Source organism: Petaurus breviceps, unplaced genomic scaffold (genome assembly GCF_028583685.1).
Source record: "Petaurus breviceps papuanus isolate PSGF00001 unplaced genomic scaffold, PetGlider_PUasm1.0 90696, whole genome shotgun sequence".
Taxonomy (NCBI): Eukaryota; Metazoa; Chordata; class Mammalia; order Diprotodontia; family Petauridae; genus Petaurus; species Petaurus breviceps.
Genome location: NW_027187314.1, coordinates 8,808,825 through 8,836,443, shown reverse-complemented (window position 1 = coordinate 8,836,443; position 27,619 = coordinate 8,808,825). Strand labels below are relative to the sequence as shown.

General features: G+C 37.2%; 1 protein-coding gene across 1 annotated transcript in view; it reads right to left on the bottom strand.

The window, feature by feature from the left end:
* IL1RAPL1 (interleukin 1 receptor accessory protein like 1) overlaps positions 1-27,619 on the bottom strand; it is a 1,610,170-nt gene that overhangs the window by 64,129 nt on the left and 1,518,422 nt on the right. Inside the window, exons 9-10 of the mRNA XM_069065664.1 lie at positions 3,594-3,726; positions 1,509-1,654 (exon numbers count right to left, since the gene is read on the bottom strand). Coding sequence (XP_068921765.1) covers positions 1,509-1,654; positions 3,594-3,726 — 279 coding nt within the window. The remainder of the gene's footprint in view (positions 1-1,508; positions 1,655-3,593; positions 3,727-27,619) is intronic.

Below are 27,619 nucleotides of genomic sequence, written 5' to 3'. Positions count from 1 at the left end.
CGAAATAGAGGTTGAAAGACTCCACCGATCACCTACTGAAAAAGATCCCAAAAAGAAAACTCCCAGGAATATTATAGCCAGGTTCCAGAATTCCCATATAAAGGAGAGAATATTACAAGCAGCCAGAAAGAAACAATTTTAATATTGTGGAAACACAATCAGGATAACCCAGGATCTGGCAGCTTCTACTCTGAGGGATCAAAGGGCTTGGAATATGATATTCTGGAGGTCAAAGGAGGTGGGATTAAAACCAAGAGTCACCTACCCAGCAAAATTGAGCAATATGTTTCAGGGGAAAATATGGTCATTCAGTGGAATAGAGGACTTTCAAGCATTCTTGATGAAAAAAATCAGAGTTGAATAGAAAATTTGACATTCAGATATAAGAAGCAAGAGAAGTATAAGGTAAACAGGGAAAAGAAATCATAAGGAACTTATTAAAGTTGAACTATTAACATTCCTACATGGAAAAACAATAATTGTAACTGATGAAACTTTTCTCAGTAGTTGAAGGAAATAGAAATATATATGTCTATATATGAGGGTATATGGGCATATGAATACATATGTGAATGTGTGTATATATACTTACAGGTATACATAGATAAAGGACACAGGACCAATTTAACAGGAAGGGATGATACTTAAAAGGTGAAATTAAGAGGTGAGAGAGGAATATAATGAGAGGAGATGGGGAGAGACAGAATGGGGTAAACTATCTCATATAGAAGAGGCAAGGGAAAGTGGTTACAATGTTGGGAAGAAACGAAGGCAAAAGGGAATGGGTCAACCTTATTCCCATTGAATTTGGCTTGGGAAGGGAATGAAATACACACTAAATAGGGTACCTCACCCTCCAGGAGAGTAGGGAGGAAGGGGATGAGAGGGGGGATGATGGAAGGGAGGGCATGGGGGGCTCTGAAGGGAATTTGGAAGCACTCACTTTTGAAAAGGGATGGGATCAAAGTAGAGAATAGAACAAGTGGTTGGTGGGATAGGAGGGAGGGAAATATAGTAAGTCTTTTACAATATATCTACTATGTTATTGTTTTGCATTAGCCACACATGTACAGCCTATACTGAACTGCTTATCTTCCCAGTAAATGTGGGTGACAAGGGAGGAAGGGAATGAATCTAGAATTCAAAGTTTTAAAATCAAATATTCAAATATTTATATATATACACACTATTATTAATACCATTTTACATGTAATTGCGAAAGATGATATACAGGCACTGGGACATTGAGATCCACTGGAAAAGTCGAAAGGGTTATGGGAGAAAATATGGGAGAGAGCAGATTGGAGGAGGGGATATCCTTTGGGACTGCTATTTTGGGGCGGTAGGTAGGGAAAAAAACGGGCAGAAAATTTGCAACTCAAAATCTGGCGGAAATGATGGAAATCAGAAGTTAATAAAGTATTTGAAAAAACTAAACTAAAATAAAATAAAATAAAGAATATAGTCCTTTCCACATATTACACCCATAAAGAAACAGTAATCTTTACCTCGTTTATGAAGGAGAACACTGGCGTGCCTGCGTCCATTTCCATTTTCAACATAACAAGAGTAATTTCCCAAATCTCCTTCCTCTACAGAGTCAACAATTAATGAGATGGAAACTTCTTGCTCCCCAAGATGTTCTTTAAGAATCCTGAATAACACACACATACACAAACTTATATACTATCAGATTATTACATGATTCTGATTTTCTGATATGAATACATTACTAACAATCTACAACAGTTGATCTTCAAATTTGGCTATGGTTTGATGTGATCTTAATTAAATTACATTATGCCTCTTAGTTCCTCACTTCTAATGAGAATTCTTGTCTAGGTGGATGCAAATGACAGTCACAGCTAATTATCTTCCAAGAAGGAGCACTCACATGGTGACAAGATAGAGGTGAAGGACACCTTGAAGAAAAGTTTATAAATTGTTTTCCATATGAGGTAGATTATGGTGTTGGTATAAGAAGATAAAAAATTACCATGTCCTAGGCTCTAAAACCATTTTTCAGCTTATGTCAAGAAACACATTTCTGTGATATTGTGACATTTCAGTTGAAGCCCCTAGTCTGGCATTTTTTTAATGATAAAATATAATTGCCTATTTTTAAAGAAATGTGAAATTATTAACCTTGAGGCTGAATGTTCGGATAAAATGGTTAATTCTGACATTTGAAATGAATGGTAAAAGTTACCCTGACTAACTGCCAAAGAGTTTAGCATTCTATGCATCAAATAAGGGGATATTTCCTTAAACTGCTGGTACCTTCTCTTAGTACCCTCCAGCTGTGTCTCTACCTCTCTTTCTCCTCCTGAATTTCCAACCCATACCCACACACATAGACACATTTTCTGATACAGGAAAGAAAATGGAAAAGCTCCTTAGAGTCTTTGCTGAACAAGCAAAAAAACCACCACCACCACCACCACCAATAAAAAAACAAAACAATGAAACAAAAACCATTGTAAAGAGGTTTATGGCTCCTTTTAAATTTATGAAGTTCAAAGTCTCTGAATGAAAGACAACAGCGAAACTTAAAATAAGAAATATTGCTCAACTGCATTCCATGTTTCATAGCATACTTGGTTTGGGATGTGCATGATAAAATTAGAGTACACTAGGGTGAGATATACTTGTTTCCATCTTGCCACTGCCCAGAGAAGAGGAACTTGATTAGAATAAGCTCAAAAGATTGCATGGGTCTATCTTCTTCTAGAAAATATATTTTTTCTGTTACCTTTATCAGTTTTTATGTTGAAGATGACAAACAGAAAATACTAAAATAGCTTATATTATCCTAGAAAATGTGATCTTCACATAAAGATAAAGTTCAGAACTTTATACATCAATTTGATTCTGTCACAAGGCATTTATTGTGACTAGTATAACCTTGTACAATTAAATTGTGTTTAAGATTCAGTAGCTGTAATGAAGCATAATTTTTGTGAGTAATGCAGACAGACCTTGAAGCCAGAAGAAGGAGATGCAGGGGATTTCTGTTTCTCTCTTCAACCTTGATTATTTTTGTAAGTTTATTCCTCTTTATCATCTCTACCACATAAATATTTGTGCATCAAAGTCAGAATAAGGAAGACTTTCATACAAGGAATACATTTTGCATGCCAATATTTTGTACTTTCCTCAAGTGTTTTTCAGTTTACTAGGTAATTAGAATGCATAAGAAATATATGTGGAAAGATAGGAATGTTGCAATATTCTGTCTCCAGTGTCTTGATAATGTTTTTTTTCTTCCTTTTTATTATTGAGGACACTTAGGAAAACAATGCCGTCACAATTTCCATATTTTTATTGTACTTTGATCTCTTGAACAATACTGTATTCCTTAGTGAAAACGATTCTTGACTTATTTATTTCCTGTAACTTCTCAATTGGCATGCTTGCTTTGCATTTCATCAGTCTCTTAACTTTTCCTCTCTGTCATTCAGTGTTAGAGGATTTTTATTGTCAGAGTAGTAATAAAAAAAATACTCTTTATTCAGGACTGCATTCTCTATCTAAGCAAGTTTACTGAATATAGCAAAAGAAAAATAAAACACAGACAACAACATATGTTTTACCTAATGTCACTTTCCCAGACCCGATTTTCATCAAGATCTTCAATAAACTTTTCTCCTTTCATCCAGTAAATTAAAGGACTGACATCTCCACTGTATCCAAAGAATGCTCGGCAGGTTAGATTAGCCAAATTACCTGTTACAGAAAAATAATGAAAACATGTTATTTTAAAATATTTAATTTGTTGAACAAGCTAAAAGTAAAGACTTTGATCATTTTGAGGGTTGTATAATAAAGCACTAATCTATGAGTACTGCTTTTGGGGTTTATGCTTTTGTACCTAGGTCAAAAATAAAGAGTGGTTTGATCAATGAAGTGAGAATTATTGATAAAATTTATCAAGGTAAAGCAAATGTGATTTATGTCAACAAGTGTCAAAATATATAAAGGCAGCCACACCTTTGACTAAGAAATATAAGAAATCAGTAATTCAAGGTTGCCTAAACATATTACAAATATATAATTTACTCTATGAAAAGTCTAATTTCAAATCAGTAAAGTCCAAATATGTGCACCCAAAAATACAAATAGGAAGAAAACCACACTAATAAAATATTTTGCATCATCTTTCTTTAGATGCAAAATTTTTGACAGTGATCAGACATGTTCCATTTTTTGAGACTCTGGATGGGAAGTATCAAAACACCACAATGACGATAACTATTGACTAGCTGACACATATTAATTATATTCAGTCTGATAGTAAAAAATATCATGGCTGTTGTTATTGTTGTGGATTCAAGTTCTGCTTCTAAAGTACATTGGCTCTGTGAGCATGGACAAGTTACTTGGCCTCTTAGTGTCCTAGATAAGTCTTTAGGACTATCATTTATAATAATAGGAATAGTTAGTATATGTACAGTTCCTTACTTATGCTGTCTCATCTGAGCCTTTCAACAACCCTATGAGATAGGTGCTGATTCCCATTTTACAGATGAGAAAATTAAGTCAGAGTGAAGTTATGTGACTTCTCATGGTCACACAGCTAGTATCTGAAGCAGAATTTGAACTCAGGGTCCTCTTGACTCCAGGAAAGCCAGGTGGCACAGTGGATAGAGTGCCAGATCTGGAGTCAGGAAGACTCATCTTCCTAAGCTCAAATCTGGGTTCAGACACACCTCAGACACACATGTGACCTTGAGCAAGCCACTTAACTTAGTTTATCTCAGTTTTATCATCTGTAAAATGAGCTGTAGAAGGAATTGGCAAATTACTCCAGTATCTCTGCCAAGAAAACTCCAAATGGAGTCATGAAAAGTCATACACAACTAAAAAGTGACTGAACAATCACCCTGACTCCAAGTTTAGTACTCTATCATGTCACCTAACTTCTGTAAAGAATTTGTATTAAGGGTATGTAAGTGCAAGCAAGGTGGGATTTTTGTTGTTTTCTTTTTGGAGTTCAGTTTTCCAGGCTCAGGCTAAATTGTAAACATCTGAAAGACTGATCTCCTTTGAACCCTGATAATTCACAACTGTGCTGAATCATATAGGTTTTGTGCCTACTGGTTCTGAGATAATCAGGGGCTTTGTTATATATTCTGGGAGGTTGACATTTTGGGGGGGTTTCTCTCATGAGAAGGATCTTTTGATTTCCTGGTCAAGACTCTGAGTAGTCATTTGTTCAGAGCCCCCCAACTACTTAGATATCTGTATTCCCTCAAACCAGTGATGTATGTAAAGTATATAGCAATATTACTATGTTCAGACAACTGGAGTCCTGTCTGTTTGTCCTAATTTCTGTGCTTGTATGTTCTACATTTACTTCTTTCTCTGTAATTAAAGTAGGATTGTTAACCCCTTTAAAACTGTCTTTCCTTTATAAAGGAGATCAAAAGAACCTGTGCTAGCAGGCCATCCTGGGTGTGCTAGGTGCTTGCTAATACAGGGTACCAACTTACACTGTTACCTTTTCAAGGAACTCCCTCTTCCTAAATCAACAAACAAACAAATAAGTAAGTCAGAAGTCCATTCCCTCTGATAGCCTAATAGATGTTTCTAGTTTTCACATTGAGATAAACTAGGTGATCTCAAAACTTCTCTCAGGTTGGGATTTGGCTGTAAGCACTCTCTTCTACTTTGCACATATACACAATAGAGCAAAAGGCAATAACATAAGTATACATCACAAAATGCTGGATTTGGATTCAGGAAATAGTTGACCTGCATCCCAAATTTACTGCCTCTGAAACCATGGACAAACTGCTTGGGATAAAATACATTTAGTACCTACTTTACTGGATTGTTAGGAGGATCAAATGATGTGATATACATAAAACACTTGGCAAAACTTAAAAGCTCAATGACAATGGAAGTAGAAGAAGTAGCAACAATAGCAGCTTCAGGAGCCACTGCCACTATTGTTATTAATGTGCACAAGTTTTTGGAGCATTTCAACAGTATAGCTTTATTCTGAGTAATAGTGAACACTCTGTCCCTATCTAAGGTAGAAGATACAAATTTCTAAGTTCTGTCCTCTTCTTCCCCTGGCATTCCTAGGGGAATAGGGTACAAATGAAATGATTCCAACAGTCTAGTTTTCTCAAGAAGCAATCAATGAAGTTAATTTTTATGCTACTAACACTTTTCATATAGTATGGTGATCTCTATAGGAATTAAGTCCCTGTTGGAAATTTTAGACCTTATAGATGGTAACAAGGAAACTACATCAGCACAAACCAGTTAAGAGATTAAGTTTAATATTGTTTGATTGATGAGTTCCAGAACAAAAACAAATGGTCTTTTTAAGATAATGTATTGAATTTAACTGTAATCTTTAGAAATTGGAAGACCAGGGAGGCTGGGTGGCGCAGTGAGTAAAATGCTGGCCCCAGAGTCAGGAGGACCTGAGTTTGGTTCTGGCCTCAGACACTTAACACCTACACACACACACACACACACACACACACACACACACACACACACACACACACACACACACAAACTAGCCATGTAAACTTGGGCAAGTTACTTAACCCCAATTCCCCTCCAAAAGCCAAAAAAAAAAAAAATTAGAAGGCCACAAATGTCTGAGAGAGTCTGAGAGAAATATAACTCATCCACAAAAACATAGACTGTATTGCTAGGATACTATTTACATTAACTTCAAACCAGTGTCTGTTTCTTCCAAAGGGAAGTAGTGGATATCCCCTAACTATGACTAGTTATGATTAATGTGGAGTTGGAGGAAGTAGCAAGAATTCCTGTTTCTATTCTGGCTCCTATTATAAGGGATTTATCAAAGAAACTTCCAAAGTCATAAATTTCTTCTAATTTTAGTTCCATCCCAGAGTTAAAGAACCCTAATGACACCCTCATAGTATTTCACCTTGTTGTTCACAGATGACTAGATTCAGGCTATAGTAAAGCTCTTAAAATACCCAGTTCCAAAAATATGCCAGATGCCCCTCTTCCAAACTTCCCTACTGAGGGGACCGCTATCTTCCCATTCATGTAAATCACCTTTGAATCTTTTCTCTTTCTCAATCTCCTATATCCCAACAGTTTCTAAGCCTTGTCAGTTACACTTCCACTTTTCACAACTAACTCTTTTTCTGCTCTTACCCTGCCACCACCTTAACAGAGGCCCTTATCACCTCCAGACAATTTTATTACCCTGCTAATTGCTTTCTCTGCCACCAATTTTTCCTCTCTCTAGTTCATCCTTCATAGAGTTTCCAGAAATAATCTTGTTAAGGAATAGGCATAACTCTAACCACACCATTACTCTGTTCAAAAACTTTTGATAGCTCTTTATTGCCTCTAGGTTTAGGTATGAATCCCTTTGGTGAGCATTTATATCCCAGAAGAATCTGGATTCAACTTATTTTACAATATTGTTTTTATTATTCTACTCCACAAATTCTATCTTCTATCCAAAAAGACCACCAGCTATTTCCTGAATTCAGTATTCTATTCCTCACCTCCATTATTTTCACAGGCTAATCCCCATGTTAGAATGAATTCCCTCTTCATCACCAACCTTTTAGGATCCTCATTTTCCACTGAGGCTAAAGTAACCAACTCTTCTGTTACGTCTTTCTTAATTACTTCAACTTCTAGTGATCTCTCTCTCTCTTTTCAAAATTGCTTGCACTGTATTTATGTGCCTATATTTTGTTCTCTTTCTCCCCTCACCCCATACCCAGCAGAGTAGAGGATCACAGATTTAAACCAAGCCAGAGGTCATGTAGCTTGAAAAAAGACCCCTCAGTTTTATACCTGAATCACACAAGAAGAAGATAAGTGACTTGCTCAAATTCAAACCAGTAATTTTGTCACACAGATATGAGTAACATAGCTGGAATTTGAACCCAGAGTTCTGTCTCCAAATATGCATTCCATTATACTGTAAATGTAAACCCTTGAGGGGATGACATTTCTTATTTTCATTTTTCCCCCTGTATCTCCAGTGACAAGAAGTGCTTTGAATATAATAAGTTCTTCATAAATTATTTCTATAGAATTTTTAAATTGAATAAATAAAATATGTTCAGGTACTACGAGGGAAGAGAAGGGAATAAACATTTAGATAATGTCTTTTGATGCCAAAACTCAGGTCGTACTAGTTACAACAGGACAAATTCATTATCAGTCAATAGCTTCTCCTTGTTGAAGGTCACACAATGATGCATCTGTCTAAATTTTCAGTACTATTCGGGCAATTAATTAAGTGGTATTCCATTTCACTATGGCTCAATTATTGGAAGTCAGGTTTCACCTCTTGATATTTAGTAATTCTATAATTCAAAACTATGAAATGGCCTACATGTTACAAATTTTGACATCTCTTCTTTTAGAAACATAAAGACCTTAGTTTTGATATTGAATATTCAAATTATTGATGAACTTTTTTTAATTACATAGAACCTTTTACATACTATATCAAGTATGAAAATATCTTGGAAGAACTTTGTAGTAATTAAAGCTTTAAATAAATGTTAGCTATTATTAATCCAGAACCAAGATAAAAAGATTTCTCCAATAACTGGGCATTTAAATATAATCAACATAACTATCATGATTTTTTAAAAATGACCAAGCTTTTACCTCATCTTATGCACTATGGAAGATCTTATAAAGCCATAATATATTTCCAACTGACAAATGGTTTTTAAGGGGAGTATGCATTAAAGAGAATGTGCTCTGCTTTAGAAATAATGACGGAATGGTTGACAAGGGTTGTTAATAAGCCAGGTGTTCAACTGAAAATTAATATTTATCTCTAGTGTGGCTAAAGTTTGCCATAAACCAAAAGGAAGATTATTAGTGGATCATAACTAAAAGCTCTTGTCAAATGTGCCAGCAAGGTCAAAGACAGAAATAGAGGTAGCATCTATTTCTTTTTTTTTAAGCAATTGAGGTTAAGTAACTTGCCCAAGGTTACACCACCAGTTATTTTATGTGGGTGTTAAGTATCTGAGGTTAGAACTGATCCTGGGTCCTCCCGACTCTGGGGCCAGCGCTCTTACTTACTGCACCCTCCCACCCCTCATACCATCTATTTCTAAATTCATGGGAACATTTTTTGTGGAAGCAAAAAATTCTGGGGTCCTCCCTATGGATTGGATTTGGTTAAATGTATTAGGGTATATGAATGTCATGAGAAATTCTTACTTCGTAAGCAATGATGAATATGAGGAATTTAAAGAAATGTGTGAAGACTTGTAGGAATGGAGGCAAAGTAAACAAAGCCAAAGGAACAGTATTCAGATTGTCTAAAATAGTGTAAGGGCAGCAAGGTGGTACAGTGGATAGAGTCATGAAGACTCCTCATTCTGAGTTCAAATCTGTCCTCAGACACTTAGTAACTGTGTGACCTTGGGCTTAATCCTTTTACTTAATCCTGTTTGCCTCAGTTTCCTCAATTGTAAAATGAGCTAGAGAAGAAAATGGCAAACCACTCTACAACCTTTGTAATAAACCCCAAATGAGCTCATAAAGAGTCAGACAGGACTGAAATAACTGAACAGTAACAAAATAATGTAAATGAAAACAGCACTAAAAGGCAGCATTACTCAGATTAATTGTAATAAGCAATCTTAGTCCTGAAGAAAAGATAATGATACACAAATCTTTCCTCTGGGCAAAGAGATATGGATTGTAGTGTAGAATTTTACATATAATGTCATTTTATCTTTCAGCTTGATTGGCTAGCTGTTTTTGTTGGTTTTTTTATTACAAGGTTGTTAAAGAGGTGTATGTAAAAACCTACATATTTTCTTACCAATCTCCTCTCTCCCCTTTTCTCCCAACCCCTAGCCTTAGCACCCACACAATTCCCATATACCTTGGAGATTTTTGAGCAAGAAGTAGGCCTCGGACAAAAAGGAGGAACTGAACTTGATAGATTATCAGTGCGACCCAAGAAGGAACCATTTAAATAAATAAATAAATGAATAAATAAACAGATAAACAAATAAATAAATACAGTCAGTAAGTGTCTCAGACCACATTTGAGCCCAGGTCCTTCCGACTCCAGGTCTATATTTTAGTTTATACTTATAATTACCATTCTTTTGATAAAATTGATATAATATAGGAATGGTACCATTTGTATCATCAGTTTCAATTTTTGCAACCCTCTCCTGTGATCTTTTTTCATTGTAAGAATCATATCAATAGTTCCCCCTTTTTCTCTGTATAAATCTAAGTTTCTAACTTGCTACCAATAGAAACCATCCATCTTTTCTGTCATTCCGTCTTACCAATTTACTTTAACATGACACATTGATAACATAATCTCAGGTTCTGATAGAAAGTGATTCAAACAAACTACATGACTTCCAATCCTCTCCCACTTAGGGAGGTATTGAAAAATAACTCTCATAGTTCTTTGATATCCCAGTTATGGCTCTAATCCCCCCACTTAGGTCATGTTAGTATTGGCACAAGGCACTCAAAAGAAGTATTGGTCAACAAAATTAGTATCAAGATGCCAAAACAGGCGAAGTTTTCACCTATATGTGGGAGTAAAAAGGTTTATTTAATTTTTCCTTCAACACATTTATTTTCCTTTAAATAACAGCAAAGAAAATTAAATCACTGATTACAAGTATCATGCATCGAATGGATGTGTGCCATGAGTTAAGCCCAAAAGACAATTGCTGCCTTGAGTTGATTTCTGTAAAAGTGATGGTAAATTGCATTAAATGCTTCTGTAGCTTTTTAGGGAAAGGTGCACTGTCAGCACAAACCCACCAGGTTTGTATGGAAGCACTTTAAAATTGATCACAAAAATCCTTTGCTATCTAAATTGTTAACAATGCACGTTATACAGTCGATTTCCAAAACAGGCCACAATGTGAGAAGTACCTTGGGGAAAAAAACACATTCACTTTAACCAGTGAACTCCAATTGGCAGCAACACTTGGTCTTCAGTGCAATATTCTTCTAATTAGCTATCTAGCATTTAGCTATATCTAAAGGTGATGATAAATGAGATTCTTTCTCCACTAGAGGACACTATCTGGCTTACTGATAACCAATAGACAAAGAACAGCAACAACTACAAGACCATGAACACAAATTAAAAAATAACACAATAAATTGCCTTCTTTAATTAAAACCATCAGCATCTAGAGAACCTGCTAATTGCAATTAGCAAGCAGTGACTTTTGTTTTTGAAGACAATATCTCATACGGACCACTCAAATTGTTTTGCATCATTAATTATATGTGATAGAATATAATAAAGTGATATGTAAAGACAGGGTTGTTTTGCAAAAGAAAAAAAAAGCTCATCTTATTCTAAAAAATGTCATTTAGAAAATATGCCCCTATCTTGCCACAGTTATTTTGAATGATTCCTATTCCAAAAAGTTCCACATAATACTGAAAAAACCCCAGCAGGTTGAGGTAATAAATATATTTACAAACCTAAGGAACTTTTAAGACATATCACAGAATCAGAGAATGCTAGAGCTGGAAAGGTTATTAAGTGTCAACTTACTACAACCCTTTCAACTTAGAGAAAACTGAAGTTCAGACAGATTAAGATGTTTGCCGAAAATCACAAATTAATTAATCATAATTTTGCATAGGTGACTACATATGACATGTGAAAAACTCTGTTTCCCTTTCTAAGGTATGATGGATTATTGCTGGGGGTAGTAACAGGAACTAAAGAGGAGAGAGACATGAAGTTTTAGGAGCAGAGAAAAGCGGTGAGGGCAGAGAATCTTGGGAAGACTTATATGAGCTGATGCAGAGTGAATTGAGCAGAAGCAGGAGAATAATTTATACACTATCAACACTATAAAGATAAACAACTTTGAAAGACGTAAGAACTCTAATTAACTCAATGACCATTGATTAATATAAAGAACTGCTGATGAAGCATGCTACTCACCTCATGAGAGAAAGAAAGGTGAGTATGGAATGAGACACTGGACATGGCCATCATTGAAATTTGTTTTGCTTAAGTATTTTTTCGATGGTTCCCCCCTCCCACATACACATTTTTGAAGGGGAAAGGGAGGATGGGAGGAACATAAACTTTATATTTTTGTTGATAAAAATTTAATTTGTGTCTAAAAAAGAAAGGAAGTGCAATACTCAAGGAGAAAGGGATACAAAGTAATTGGCAGTTCTGCTCCTTGCCAGGGAAGAATGCTGATTAAATTAACACTGTTACAAAATGGGTTAGCTGTGCTCAGAACAGGTTCCCCACAAGCAATCAGAAAAAAATACCACTTCCCCATAGCTGTAGTTTGTAGTAGAGCCTGTTTTCTGAGACTAACATAAGAGTTAGACTGGTCCTTGTACAGTATGACTGAACATCCTGTGGAACTGGGTGGTTGAACTCTTTGCCTTCCAGAGAGGAATCAAATCCTGCATTTCCCAGAAATCTAAGTTCAGACCAATTCTCAGAGACTCTAGGGAGATCTAGATGAGTGGCAGGCTTGAAGACTTTTGTAGATGTTTACGGCTCATTATGATGTATGACATCCTCATTATTAATTGCTGTATATCAAGTGTATGATAAGAATAAAAACACTGTATTCAGTATTACAAAATATCTTCTTTCATGAGGAACCAATTCCATCCTGGCAGTTTGTGATAGTAATGGCAATTAAAGATTCCCCTGTATTGGCTTGGTTTTCAAATTGATTGTGTTAAAACCCAGAGTTTGTTAATCCCACCTGTGGGATGGGCTTGTTGATGTGAAAAGAAAGTCCTGAACTGGGAGGAGCTGGTGACTTAGATTTGGAGAGACAAGAGAGAGGCGGAAGACCTTTTTTTTCTTGGAAGCAGCACCTCGTGGAGAGAGAGAGAGACTAAGAGAATTGCTGGTGGCCGCTTTGAATTGCCCTGGACTTTTGAGACCTGCCCCCTGAGCTGCCAAGGACTGAGGAGACATGGCTGTTTTGCTGGCACTTTGTCTGTCTGTTTTGATGTTGTTTTGCCAGATTTGTCCACTGGTGAAAGACAGTCCTTTTGTTGAAGAAGTCCTGGAACCTGGCTGTTCGCTAAGAAGGCCTGCGACTGTCCTGCAGACAGAGAGTGAATACTGTCCACTGGTGAGGGACAGTGCTGTTGTTGCAGGGGTCTGGAGACTGTCCTGCAGACAGAATGAATACTGTCCACTGGTGAAGGACAGTGCTGTTGTTGCAGGGGTCTGGGAGCCTTTCTGTTGGTTCAGAAGCCCTGAAGAAGGATTTTCTTGTTGTATGTTTACAGAAATCCTGGGAGAGGGCTTTGCTAATGTGTTCAGGGGTTCTAGGACTGTTCTACAGACAAAGGACAAATTCATGAAGGGACTGGCAATGTATCTTATGGCCTTTCTAAGCCTTGTCTCCCCAGGAACTAAGATTGCTGAGAACTTGCCTCGTGTCAAGATGAAGAAAAGACCTCCATTTGGGTATTAAGTGCTGTGTTTAAACTTGATGTAACTCTGGGGTAGATTCAATTGTGATCCAGGGGTGGGGAACTTTTGACCTTATGTTTGGAAACTAATCTACATTTGAGAAGAGGGGCTTTGTGGTGGACTTAATTAAGGTATAGCCTAGGGGTGGAGAAGTATTTAGAACAGAGACTTTGTAATTGATTGAATGATTGGAAGGTCCTGGGGTGCGGTAGTCCTTGGAGATTATTTAATCACACTTAGTAAATGCTGTATTTTGAATGATGTCATGTTTTGATCTTCTCTGTTCTGGGTTTGTTACTGAATAAAATGGAGAGCACCTATGCTGGTATTTTGAACCTGGGAAGTTGCCTTTCCTTGGCATTACATTACACAGTTGTGCAACTAACAGTAATTCAAATAAAAAAGAGATAAAGTTTTCCAGTACGTGGGAGCTCAGAGTTAAATTCAAATGGATAAAATGGTAACTATCCATACACCTGGATGATGTGCCCCCCATAGTAAAAGGCAGGAATAAATAGTAGAAGGTTTTAGATTTTCTGGCATTCATAGAGTGTTGACAGAATTTCTGGTCCTCTTTATCTCAAAGGCATCTGAGTCACAGAGTAATATGGAGAGCTCCTAAATCCCATGTTCTAGGACTCTAAATTACTGGAGAAGTAATACCAGAAGTGCAAATTCAATTTAAATCCAAAAGTATCTATTAAGCATGAATTCTTTTCTAGGCACTAGGACAAAGGATTAAAAATAATTGCCTGCCCACAAGAAGTTTATTTTCTACTGGAGGGGGATACAACATATAAATATGTGAGTATATACATGATAATTTGAAAAGGAGGATGAAATTATGCAAAAATAAAAATGTCACAAATACCATCCTGTAGCATTCAGCACATGATCTCAACCTTAAAGGAATCTAGGGATTATAAGAGACAGAAGTAAAAAAAAAAGTGCATTCCAGGAATGTGGATCAGCCTCTGCACAGTCATGGCGAATGGTGATGGAGGAACAAGTTAAGGGAAATATCAAATAGGCCAATTTGGCAGGGATGGACAGTGTGTAAAGGGAAATAATCTAACAAAAACCTGAGCAGATTGAGACCAGATTGTTAAGGGTTTAAAACAGCAAGCTTAAGAATGTGCATAGATTGCTTAGATTCAGTAGGGAATCTGTGAAGTTTTTGATCAAGGGATTGTTTTAAGACTTAAGTTTTAGGAAGATTTTGACAACTGTGTTGAGGATGAGTAGAAGAGGGAAGAGACTAGATGTCATTGCATACTCTCAACTACTTGACTCTAAGAGAAGTGATCATGTTGAGAAAGAAACGGAGAGGGAGAGACAGAGACAGATAGAGACAGAGACAAAGAAAGTTTGAGACAAGGATACACGAAGAGAGAGAGAGAGAGAGAGAGAGAGAGAGAGGAAGAGAGACAGAAACAGAGGGAAGTAGGGAAATATAGAGAGACATAAAGGAAGAGAGGGAGAAAGAGACACATAGAAAGAAATAAGAGTGAGGGGAGGAGAGAGACATACAGAGAAAAAGAGACAGAGAAAGAGAGAGAAAAGAGAGAAAGACAATGACAGAGAAAGGGAGACAGAGAATTCTGAATGGTGGCAACTTTGGCTATTAGAAATGCCAAGTTCAAGGATCCATCCTTCTAGAGATAGAAAAGACCTGGACAATAGCATTCTCTTAGATGATTTGAGAATACAAGTATTTAGAGAAAGAAGGAGAAATTCTTGTATGATGATGATGATGCTCTCTTAGGGAGAACAGTAACATGCAATGCACCAGGAAGATATAACATGTATGTATGGAAAACCAATAAAGGTCTAAATCACAATATAAGAACTTAAAAGACATTTGCTTTGTTCTTCTCTAATACTACCGTGTTTCCCCGATAATAAGACCTATCCCGAAAATAAGCCCTCCCCTTACTGTGTAAGATTCCTCTAAAATAAGCCCTCCCCTGAAAATAAGCCCTATTGAGATTGCTACTGTAGTGAAGATGATCCCCTGTGCTACACGCTACATTACGGTGCCCCCCCTTTTGACCCCCCCCCCCCCCCCCCCCGGTGAAACGCACGCTGCGCTCCGAGCTGCATCCAATCAGAGCTGCAGCAGTGAGCACGTCATCCTGTTCTTTATTGAATTCATTATTGAATAAAGGTACTTTTTTTGTTCACATTTACCTGTTTATTAAAATTGCTGTCAATGTTCATTAAAATAAGCCCTCCCCTGAAAATAAGCCCTCTGGTGTTTTTCTGTCCAAAATAAATAATAAGACAGTGTCTTATTATCGGGGAAACATGGGTAGGAGTTATTCAAAAAGTTCAAGTCCAGTTTGGCCAACCCAGATTCTAAATCCTTAAGATAGTAACATAGGAGTTTCCATCCTATAGATTGGATTCATTGGAATACCAGGACTGGGGGATTGTGGTTTATATCTCTAGAAATTCCAAGGTTTTTTTTTTTCCCTTCTGGAGAAATATGTTTCATGGGATGATAGCATTAACATGGAAAAATGAATAGGGTTTGGATAAAGACAAGAACCATCAGAAAGGGAAAAATATGTATTAATGAGTTATGGACTACTCTGAGTAATTTATGTGTTCTATGCATTTTCTTTGTAAATAAAGGAAGGGTGCCCTATAACCCTGTTTATTCATTGTTACCTAGAATCCTCTACAGTATCTGGGGACCCTTTTACCAAGGTCTGTGAAGACCCAAGACATGACTAACATTCTGGATGAAAGAGAAAATTCTGGATGAAAGCAAAATGGCCCAGAGGTGAGATTTTTGTAAAACAAAGAAACAAAAACCTTCAATGAACAAACAAACAACAACAAAACCTCTTAGAACAGGTACCTAAGAGAAACTATAAAAATTATTTTTCCCTTTCTTTCCCCTTTCCAAACCTCATTTGAAAATGGATTCACCATTCCATCTATATATAGATATCAATACATACAAGTCTACATACAGTATATTTTGTACATGTGTAGTATATACTCTATAATATGGATTGAATAAAATAAAATTGGATACTCATGATTCACACAGTCTTTATATACTTAGTACCTTGATATAATCACCACTAGGGTATTTGATATATACATACATATCTAACTCTAAATATAAAAGACTGTGGATAGCTCGAGTTAAGAATCTGATGTTGACTGCCCAGAAGAAGGGGATCCCTAGTACTTTAGGTATTTGAAAGTCAAATGAAAATGCACTGAAAGACTTGTGAAACTAGGAGTTTCTGTCCTTTACACTATTCTGTCCTTTATCCCCCATGATTATGTTGTAGGAAGAGTTATCTGTAGAATTCTGTTTTGATTTTCCTCCCATCTTTGTTCTATTTTGTGTAATTCAGGATCTTCTCTATGACCTTTCCATGTTTACATGGTAGTTCCAGTTGCCTATAATGTTATTTTTTGTCAAAATTCTTGAATGAATGATCTGCAGCTGCTTCTTCCCTTTCCCACCACACACTTGCCTACAATTAGTCATCATACTACTGGGAGAGGTTGCACAAAGCTCCTTATTAATGATTTCCTATTGACCAATCAAAGTGGGCAGGACTAGAGAAGCCATTTAATCCAGCTCACCAATTTCATGGGCATTTAAACTAAGCCCCCCAAATTTAAGTGACTTGCCCAGGGTCATTCATGTAGAACAACTAGGTTTTAAACCCAGTGTTCCTAGTACATATCACATAGCAAGTAGGTAATCTGAATTGGAAATTGTGATCTACCAACAATATCATGAGACATCTCAAATCCAGTGGTGTGTTTTTGGTCCTAATCCTATTTCACATGTCTCTAGCATTTGACACAATGCCTCTTTCCTTAAAACTCATTTATCCATTAGTGTCTATAAATCTCCATAATGGTGTTTTTCTTACTTCAAAAAAAATTTTACTTTCTCTGTTTCTCTCAGCAGTTTTCATCCCACAAAAATTTGAGTTCTTATCATGTACAAAATTCTGTTTTATTTGCTATAGAGATGCACCATTTTGATAACATGTGATCCCTGTACTCATGGAGTTTCAAATCTAGCAGAAGGGTAAAGCACATGAACAAATAACTATAATATGAAATAATAGGCAATGTTCTAAGAGGAGCAAAATACGTGCTGTGGTTGTCACCTGAATCTGATACCAATTCAACTTTGAATTTTGGCTGATTCATTCACTAACACTGAGTTCCAATTACATAGATAGCCGTGCCATGGTGATATAATATGTAAGGCAGAATACAATAAGATAAAAGCACAAGAATGGTACAAAATGATATGTAATGTGTAATGAAAGAAAGACAATTTTTAGTCTATAGGGACTTACTTTTCTCCCTGGCTTCTTTGCCTTTGCACAACCTTTCCTACACTACTGAAATTGATTCCCTACAACTCTATGATACTCAATTCAGATGCTTCTTCTTAGAGGACTTTTTTTTGTCTTTCACTTTTACATTACAAACATTTTTCAGAATGCCTCCATTCCATGAGAGATTTCTTGTAAAAGAGTAAAAATTAAGCAAGACTAATGACAAGACAGTGGTCTCATCCAAAAGCATATTTAACATCCCACATCTGTAGCATCCTCTACCACCTCTACTTTAAATGTTAGCTTTTTTAAGTGAACATAAATCTAACTCTCCTCCCACTCCACCCCCTCGTTGGAAAATAAGAGTAAAGGAGGGGCGACCAGGTGGCTCAGTGAGTAAGAGCACCAGCTCCAGTGTCAGGATGACCTGGATCAAATCCGGGCTGAGAGACTTAGCACCACACCCAGAAATAACTGGCCATGTAACCTTGAGCAAGTTACTTAACCCCTATTGCTTTAAAAAAAAAGAAAATAAGAGTAAAGGGGGAAAAATCCCTCATAGCAAAAGTGCTTAGTCAAGCAAAACAAATTCCCTCATTCCTTCTGAGGAAGTCTTTCTTGATCCCCTAGTTGTTAAAATTTGATCCCTCCTCCAATTATCTTGTATTTGCCTATCTGTGTAAATGTTATATCCCCCAGTAAAATGACAACTCTAAAACAGGAAGGAATGTAAGCTAATGGAAAGAGCATTGTCATAGGAATCAGAGGTCCTGGGCTCCAATACCAACCTGGATACTCCTGACCTTGGGTAAGTCACTCAAACTGTATGAATCTCAATATTCTTATTTGTAAAATTGTGTGTGTGTGTGTGTGTGTGTGTGTTGGGGGAAGTCAACTAAAATGACTTTTGAAGTCCTTTCCAACCTTAGATATATGATCCTAAGAATTTTCATTTTCTCTTTATATTCCCTATACGAAGAACTGGGTTTTACATATAGTAGGCACTAAATAGGGCAACTAGATGGGGCAGTGGACAGAATGCCAGGCCTGGAGTCAAGAAGACTCATCTTTCTGAGTTCAAAAATGGCCTCAGACATTTACTACCTGTATGATCCTGCGAAACTCACTTAATCCTGTTTGGCTCAGTTTCTTCATCTGTATAATGAGGTAGAGAAAGAAATGGTCAATAACCCCAGTTATCTTTGCCAAGAAAAACCAAAGGGTGTCACAAAGAGTTAAATAGGACTAAAAAACAACTGAACAACAAAAGACACTAAATAAATGCTTAGTAAATTGAACTACATTGAATTGAATATCAAGGGAAGAAGTCCCCTGGATCACTTTCTTCTGCCACTGCCCAGGGGATCAAAGATCTATAAAGACTGTGTTTCTGGGTTCACAGTCTTTCCTCCACACTTTCCCCTCCCTTACTCAAAACAAGTTGTCAGTCATTGAGAGTTTACAATACCCTTTTCTTTTAGTAGTTTATAAGGAAATTTCAAAGTACAAACTAGATATAGGTTATGTGAATTATGGATATCCAGGCTTACTTTACTCATTTTATCTTAGTAAAATTTATATGTAGATCAAGCTTTCATAGTCATCTCTACTCCTATTTCTAATTCACATTTATTTTCATGACTAATGTATGGCCAGAGATATTTATCTCTGTTCTTTCCATTATCAACAAAGTGAAGTCCTCCTTCATCTCGCATTAAAACAATAATCGAAGGCATTTTAAAAAAATGCCAACTCACTAGGTATTCTGGATTCTAACACTATTAGTCTTTTTTTTCCCCCTGAGCCTATATCCCTGAGCTAATATGCCAGGAGTTATTTTTCTCTTAAATATTTACCATCCCTTTGGAATCCAATTCCAAACAAGCTTGAGTATTTTTACACTTCTACCCTTTTCTTTTTTTTTTTAATTTTCGTTTTTTTTGATTGCAGCAAATGGAAGCTAATGACTTTATGAGAAATAAAGATGCTGTTAAACAGATCCAAACAAATGAAAAAGTAGAAGGCAGTGTGAAATATCTCGTGGGAAAAACTACTGACCTGGAAAATAGATCCAGGAGAGAGAATTTAAAAATTATTGGACTACCTGAAAGCCATGATCAAAAAAAGAACCTAGAAATCATCCTTCAAGAAATTCTAAAGGAAAATTGCCCTGATGTTTTAGAACCAGAGGCCAAAACAGAGGTTGAAAGAATCCACCAATCACCTCCTGAAAAAGATCCCAAAAAGAAAACTCCTAGGAATATTATAGTGAGGTTCTGGAGTTCCCTGATAAAGGAGAAAATATTACAAGCAGCCAGGAAGAAACAATTTGAATACTGTGGAAACACAATCAGGATAACTCAGGATATGGCATCTTCTACACTGAGGGATCGAAGAGCTTAGAATATGATATTCTGGAGGTCAAAGGAGCTGGGATTAAAACCAAGAGTCACCTATTCAGCAAAATTGAGTATCATGTTTCAGGGGAAAATATGGTCATTCAGTGTAATAGATGACTTTCAAGCATTCTTGATGAAAAAACCAGAGTTGAATAGAAAATCTGACATTCAGAAAACAAGAAGCATGAGAAGCATAAGAAGGTAAACAGGGAAAAGAAATCATAAGGAACTTATCAAAGTTGAACTATTAACATTCCTGCATGGAAAAACAATAATTGTAACTGAAGAACCTTTTCTCAGTAGTTGAAGGGAATATATATATATATATGAGGATATATGGGCATATGAATACATATGTAATGTGTGTATATATGTTTACAAATATACATAGATAGAGGGCACAGGACCAATTCAACAGGAAGAGATGATACTTAAAAGGTGAAACTAAGAGGTGAGAGAGGAATATAATGAGAGGAGATGGGGAGAGACAGAATGGGGTAAACTATCTCATATAGAAGAGGCAAGGGAAAATTGTTACAATGGAGGGGAAGAATAGGAAGGTAAAAGGGAATGGGTCAACCTTATTCCCATTGAATTTGGCTTGAGGATTGAATGAGATACACACTAAATAGAGTATCTCACTGTCCAGGAGAGTGGGAGGGGAAGGGGATGAGAGGGGGATGATGGAAGGGAGGGCAGGCTGGGGGGGAGGGAGTTTGGAGGCACCCACTTTTAAAAGGGATGGTATCAAAGTGGAGAATAGAGCAGGTGGGAGGTGGGATAGGAAGGGAAAAATAGTCAGTCTTTTACAATATATCTACTATGTTTAGCCACACATGTACAACCTATACTGAACTGCTTATCTTCCCAGTAAGGGTGGGTGACAAGGGAGGAAGGGAATGAATCTGGAATTCAAAGTTTTAAAATCAAATATTCAAATATATATATATATATATATATACACATACTATTATTAATACTATTTTACATGTAATTGGGAAATGGGATATACAGGCACTGGGGCATAGAGATCCACTGGAAAATTAGAAAGGGATATGGGAAAAAATATGGGAGAGAGCAGATTGGAGGAGGGGATATTCTGTGGCACTGCTATTTTGGGGCAGTGGGTAGGGGAAAAACAGGGAGAAAATTTGTAACTCAAAATCTGGCTGAAATGAATGATGTAAATCAGAAGTTAATAAAGCATTTGCAAAAAAATAATGTTTCCTCTTTTTTATTTTTTAGTTTACATCATTCATTTTCACAAGATTTTGAATTACAAATTTTCTCCCCATTTTCCCCTACCCACCACCCCAAAACAGCAATCCCACTGAATATCCCCATGTAAGGGTTATGGGATTTAAAGATCTTCCATGCCCAGTTGGACTTGCTGACATAGCAGGAAGGGGTGGAGCAAGAGGAAGTGGAAGTCAGGCTAGAGATCCTGAGGTGACTGGAAGCGTGGTGGCAGCAGCAGTCACAGCAGCAGCAGCAGCAGCCTGGTGGTGGAGTGAACTCCTGCTTTTGGGCCAGCCAGGATTTGTGCTAAGGACTCCTGCTGAGGACTGCCAGGGATGGGAACTACAGGGAGTCAGAGCTTCTGGGAGCACACTTCCTGGTCGCTAAGCAGTTGTCGTGAGTGAGGAGAAGAGGACCTTTGCTTGAGGTAGCCTGTTCTGCTTTGAAGGCTTGAGAATATGGGTGCTTACTACATTCATTATGTGTGACAACTTCATACCTACTGTGATGGCTTTGACGTTCTGGTTTTTGGGAATCACTTTTCTGGTATTTGAATACATGTTCTAGCTTTATTCCCCATGTAGAGAGCCTAGTATATTTTGTGGTTAATAACCATATCAGCATATTTATAGTTACTGTAAACATTGTGAATATTGCATTGTTGATACACCCCTCCCCCAAATTGCTCTCTCCCATATCTTCCCCCATACCCCCTCCAACTTTCCAGTAGGGCATGATGGATCTCTATGCTCTAGTGCCTGTATATCTAATTTCCCAGTTACATGTAATAATAATAATAATAATAATAAGTATACATATTTTTAAAAATTTGATTTTAAAACTTTGGATTTCAGATTCTTTCCCATCCTCTCAGGTCACCTACCCTCACTGTGAAGATAAGCATTTCAATATAGGTTGTACATGTGTAGCTATGCAAAACATTTCCATAGTGGATATATTGTGAAAGACTGACTATATTTCCCTCCATCCTATCTGACCCCCACTTGTCCTATTCTCTACTTTGATCCTGTCCCTTTTCAAAAGTGGGTGCTTCCAATTTCCCTCCCCCAGCTTGCCCTCCCCTCCATTATCCCCCCTGTCTTCCCCTTTTGCCCTACTCTCCTGTAGGGTGAGATACCCTATTTAGTGTATATGTCATTCCCTCCCTAAGCCAAATTCAATGAGAATAAGGTTGACTCATTCCCTTTTGCCTTCCTGTTCTTCCCCTCAATTGTAAAATTTTTCCCTTGCCTCTTCTATATGAGATAATTTACCCCATTCTGTCCCTCCCCATCTCCTCTCATTATATTCTTCTCTCACCTCTTAATTTCACCATTTAAGTATCATCCCTTCCTATTCAATTGGTCCTGTGCCCTCTGTCTATATATCTGTAGACATATATACACATACTCATATATGTATTCATATGCCCATATATCCTCCTATATAGACATACGTATGTATGTATACACATACACATATGCACACACATTTCTATTTCCTTCAACTATTCCCATACTGAGAAAAGTTTAATAAATTACAATTATCATTTTTTCCATGTAGGAATATAAATAGTTCAACTTTGATAAATTCCTTATGATTTCTTTTCCCTGTTTACCTTCTCATGCTTCTCCAGCTTCTTGTATCTGAATGTTAAATTTTCTATTCAACTCTGGTTTTTTCATCAAGCATGCTTAAAAGTCCTGTATTCCATTGAAAGACCATATTTTCCCTGGAAACATGATACTCAGTTTTGCTGGGTAGGTGATTCTTGGTTTTAATCCCAGCTCCTTTGACCTCCAGAATATCATATTCTAAGCTCTTCTATCCCTCAGGGTAGAAGATGCCATATCCTGAGTTATCCTGATTGTGTTTCCACAGTATTCAAATTGTTTCTTCCTGGCTGCTTGTAATATTTTCTCCTTTATCAGGGAACTCCAGAACCTCACTATAATATTCCTAGGAGTTTTCTTTTTGGGATCTTTTTCAGGAGGTGATTGGTGGATTCTTTCAACCTCTGTTTTGGCCTCTGGTTCTAAAACATCAGGGCAATTTTCCTTTAGAATTTCTTGAAGGATGATTTCTAGGTTCTTTTTTTGATCATGGCTTTCAGGTAGTCCAATAATTTTTAAATTCTCTCTCCTGGATCTATTTTCCAGGTCAGTAGTTTTTCCCACGAGATATTTCACACTGCCTTCTACTTTTTCATTTGTTTGGATCTGTTTAATAGTATCTTGATTTCTCCTAAAGTCACTAGCTTCCATTTACTCCAATCTAATTCTGAAGCAATGATTCTCCTCATTGAGCTTTTGAGATTCTTTTTCCATCTGTCAAATTCGACTTTTTAAGGCCTTCTTCTCCTCATTGCCTTTTTGTGCCTCTTTTGCCATCTGAGTTAGTCTGTTTTTTAAAGTGTTATTTTCTTTAGTCAGGTTTTTGACACTCATTTCACAATTTTCTTGCATCGTTCTCATTTCTCTTCTCAATTTTTCCTCCACTTCTCTTATTTGGTTTTCAAAATCCTTTTTAAGCTCCTCTATGGCCTGTCACCAACTCATATTTTTTTTTGGAAGCTTTTGGTGCAGGAGTTCTGACTTTATTGTCTTCCTTCTGTTCCATGCTTTGATCCTTTTTGTCCCCAAAACAGGAGTGTAAAGTGGGACTGCTCTATTTGCTTTGTTTCCTTTTCTTGCTCATGTTGTCACTCAATTACTTGACTTTTGAACCTTTTTCCACAATAGAACTTTGCTATCAGAAATGGGGGCTTTATCCTAAAACACTAGGGTTTTCTCAGCTGCTGGAGGTATTAGTTGGGTGCCTTCTCTGAACTTTCTCCACATGCTGTGGCAGATTGCTCATGCACCCCAGGACCTCCTCCCTAGACAGAAAGCCGGATCCAAGCAGGTTAAAGCAAGAGCGATTACCGATCAGACTGGTTGCTTGGTCCCCCTACAATCAGCAGACCAGGAGCTCTAAGGCATCCACATGGTGGGGGGCTGCACAGCCGGGGCTCCTCAGTTGCTTCTTGCCCTGGGGGCAAAGGCTGGATCGGACTCCTGAATTCCCAGGTCCCAAAGTCCACACTACACTGATATCTCAATTTGTCCTTAGCATCTATGGGTTGATAATTGTGGAAACTGCCACAGCTGCTGGTGATCTGGAGTTCCTCCAGCCTGTGACTGGTCAGGCTGCCCTGGGGCTAAAACATCTGGTTCTCATTGGACTGGGCTTGGCTCCCAGAGCGCTGTGCTGGCCGCTTCCTGCTGGCCTGCTGGGCTGTCCTCAGTGGGAGGTTAGCTTCTCTGTGTCATTTTATGGGTTCTGTAGCTCCAAAGTTTGTCTAGAGTTATTTTTTACATGAATTGGAAGAAGTGGGAGCAGGAGCTGCGTGGAAGTCCTATTGCTACTCCGCCATCTTGACTCTGCCTCTACCCTTTTCTTTCTTTCTTTTTTTTTTTTTAAAGCAATCATGGTTAAGTAACTTGCTCAAGATTACAGAGCCAGTTATTTTTGTGTGGGTGCTGAGTATCTGGGTCTGGAACTAATCCCAGGTCTCCCTATGCTGGGGCCATCACTCTTACTCACTGTGCCACCTGGCTGCACCTAAGCAATTGGGGTTAAGTAACTTGCTCAAGGTTAGGTGACCAGTTATTTTGTGTGGGTGTTAAGTATCTGAGGATGAAACCGAACTTAGGTCTCCCAACTCTGGGGCTGGCGCTGTTACTCACTGTGCCACCTGGCTGCCCTTGCTTCTACCCTTTTCTTCTGATGAGGATATATTTCCTATTCTCTCCTACTAATTTCCCATCCCCTTTTTCTACCTTCTTGGCTATTAACTCAGCACCTAATTTTTTCTTGCTATTAATTTCACCGCCTATCTTCTCTTCTTTGTACCAACATCAGGATTTCTGAAATTCAATTGCATATGAATCAGGGGATAGTCAAAAGTAAATGTAAACAAAATGTTTAGGTAGTCAATAAACATGTAGTCAGGGGCTAGTATGTGTTAGGTGCTGTTCTAAACTCTGGAGATTCAAAGAAAGGCAAAAGACATTCCTTGCTCTCAAAATGCTCACATTCTATTGGAGTAACAACATGCCAAAAACTTTGTTCAAGTAAAGTACATACACAATAAATTGGAATTAGTCAACTGAAGGAAAGCACTAGAAGTAAAACTTTTGGAAGAATATACACACACACACACACACACACACACACACACATATATATATATAAAAGTAAAAAGACTATATATATATATATATATATATATATATATATATATAGTCTTTTTTTTAGAAGGTGAGATTTTTATCTGGGGCTTGAAGGTGGCCAGGAAAGTCCCAGGAGAGAAGAAGAGGGAAAGAGAGGGGAGAGAGAGAGGGAGAACGGGAGAAAGAAAGGGAGCTCCAGGCATAAGGCACCACCAGAGAAAATCCCAGGATTTGGGAGATGGAGTGTTTTGTTTTAGACACAGCAAGAAAGATAGTGTCACTGGATCAGAGGGATGTGTGTGCAAAATATGAAAAGTTGTGGGAGTGGACGTTAGAAATGTACATTTTTTTAAGAGAGGTAATTTAAATTCCATAGCCTACTGAACAGTGATTAATATAATGTCTCACATTTTAATAGAATCAACTCCTCTCTTGGTGTTCAGGCAGTTATTATAACCATAAGGACCAATCTCTCATAGGAAATGACCATACCACCTTGAAACTAAATAAATGGAAATGTAGCAATTATTTTAAACTTTCCAGTAAATCCTTGCAGAAATCTACATCTTTCAAGAGGTGAAGAGAGCACAAAGGCAATTAATTCTCATAGTGTGGAGTGATTTTATATTGTATATTAACTCCTTGGTGTGAGTTATTAGCAGGTTCTGATGTGAACTGCTAAATAAAACAGAATGAGGTTGTTAGTATGCTATGAATTCCAAATCCACCATCACCTTGGTAATAAAAATATTCATTAACCCACACGACTCTTATCAACTTGATACCTTTAATTTGTCATGGCCTTGCCTGCCCTCATTTCACAAATACTTATTAAGGCAAAACATGAGGCAAAATTAATAAAACAGTCTATAACCCAACAGAATTCTTCTAAGCAAAACTCTAAAATAATCTGAAAGCTGTAACCTTAAAATGCCAAAAATGAGTTTCTTGAACTGTAGATTAAAAGAGTTAAATATAAGTATCTTGATGCCAAGAACTCTTTTTTTATATTTGTTTGAAAAATGCCTTGAATTTAGTAGACACCATATTGTAAAATGCTTAGTGAATTGAGTTGAATTGAAGTGAATTCTCTGGACTAAAAGGTTAGAGAGAAGATGGTGTAAATCCTTAGAGGAAAATTATACTTTTAGAGGTCTTGGGAAATGTGAGAACCATGCCATATAGCTTTTGTAATGGGAGCAAAGCCACTTACCAAGAAGGTCTTCTATTTTCTTCAGCAATCTAGAATTATGTAATGGTTAGAGAAATGATGCTTCAGAAACTTCTCTATTACTTTAGAAAAACTCAATAAATTGTTGTTCATGTCACACAGATCACTGTTTCTCCCTTGGAGGGGATTATTATTTGGACTTAGGAGAAGAATAAAATAATGGCTTTGGAAAAAAAAACAACCAAAAATCTAAAAACTCCTTTTCTAACAGTAGTTGGCAAATCTGAGATTTCCTAGCCTTCTGGAGGAAAAAAAAATTAGTAAACAAAATAAACATTTAGATTTTTGTAATACCTTATATTTGAATAGTGCTTTATGCTTTTCAAATAACTGGAATATACTATATCATTAAATGTAGTAAAATATTGATTTCATCCATTTACATGATACTCTGTTTGAGTAGATAGTTGATGGCTAGATTAGAGGTTGGGTGGGGAAGACCATATGTGGACCAACTAGTATGTCATGAGTTTGCAGAGAGGAATAAGATGAGAAGACAGGAAAGCTAGGAAGGGGCCAAGTTATGAACAATGTAAGTGCCAAACAAAGGACTCTTGGGGGTACTAGGGAGACAGTGAAATTTATTGAGTGTGTGTGTGTGTTTGTGTGTGTGTGTGTGTGTGTGTGAGAGAGAGAGAGAGAGAGAGAGAGAGAGAGAGAGAGAGAGAGAGAGAGAGAGAGTATGGAGGGGAATAACATGAAAATCACTTTGGAAGCTGAGGGAGGATGGATTGAAATGGGAAAAGAAT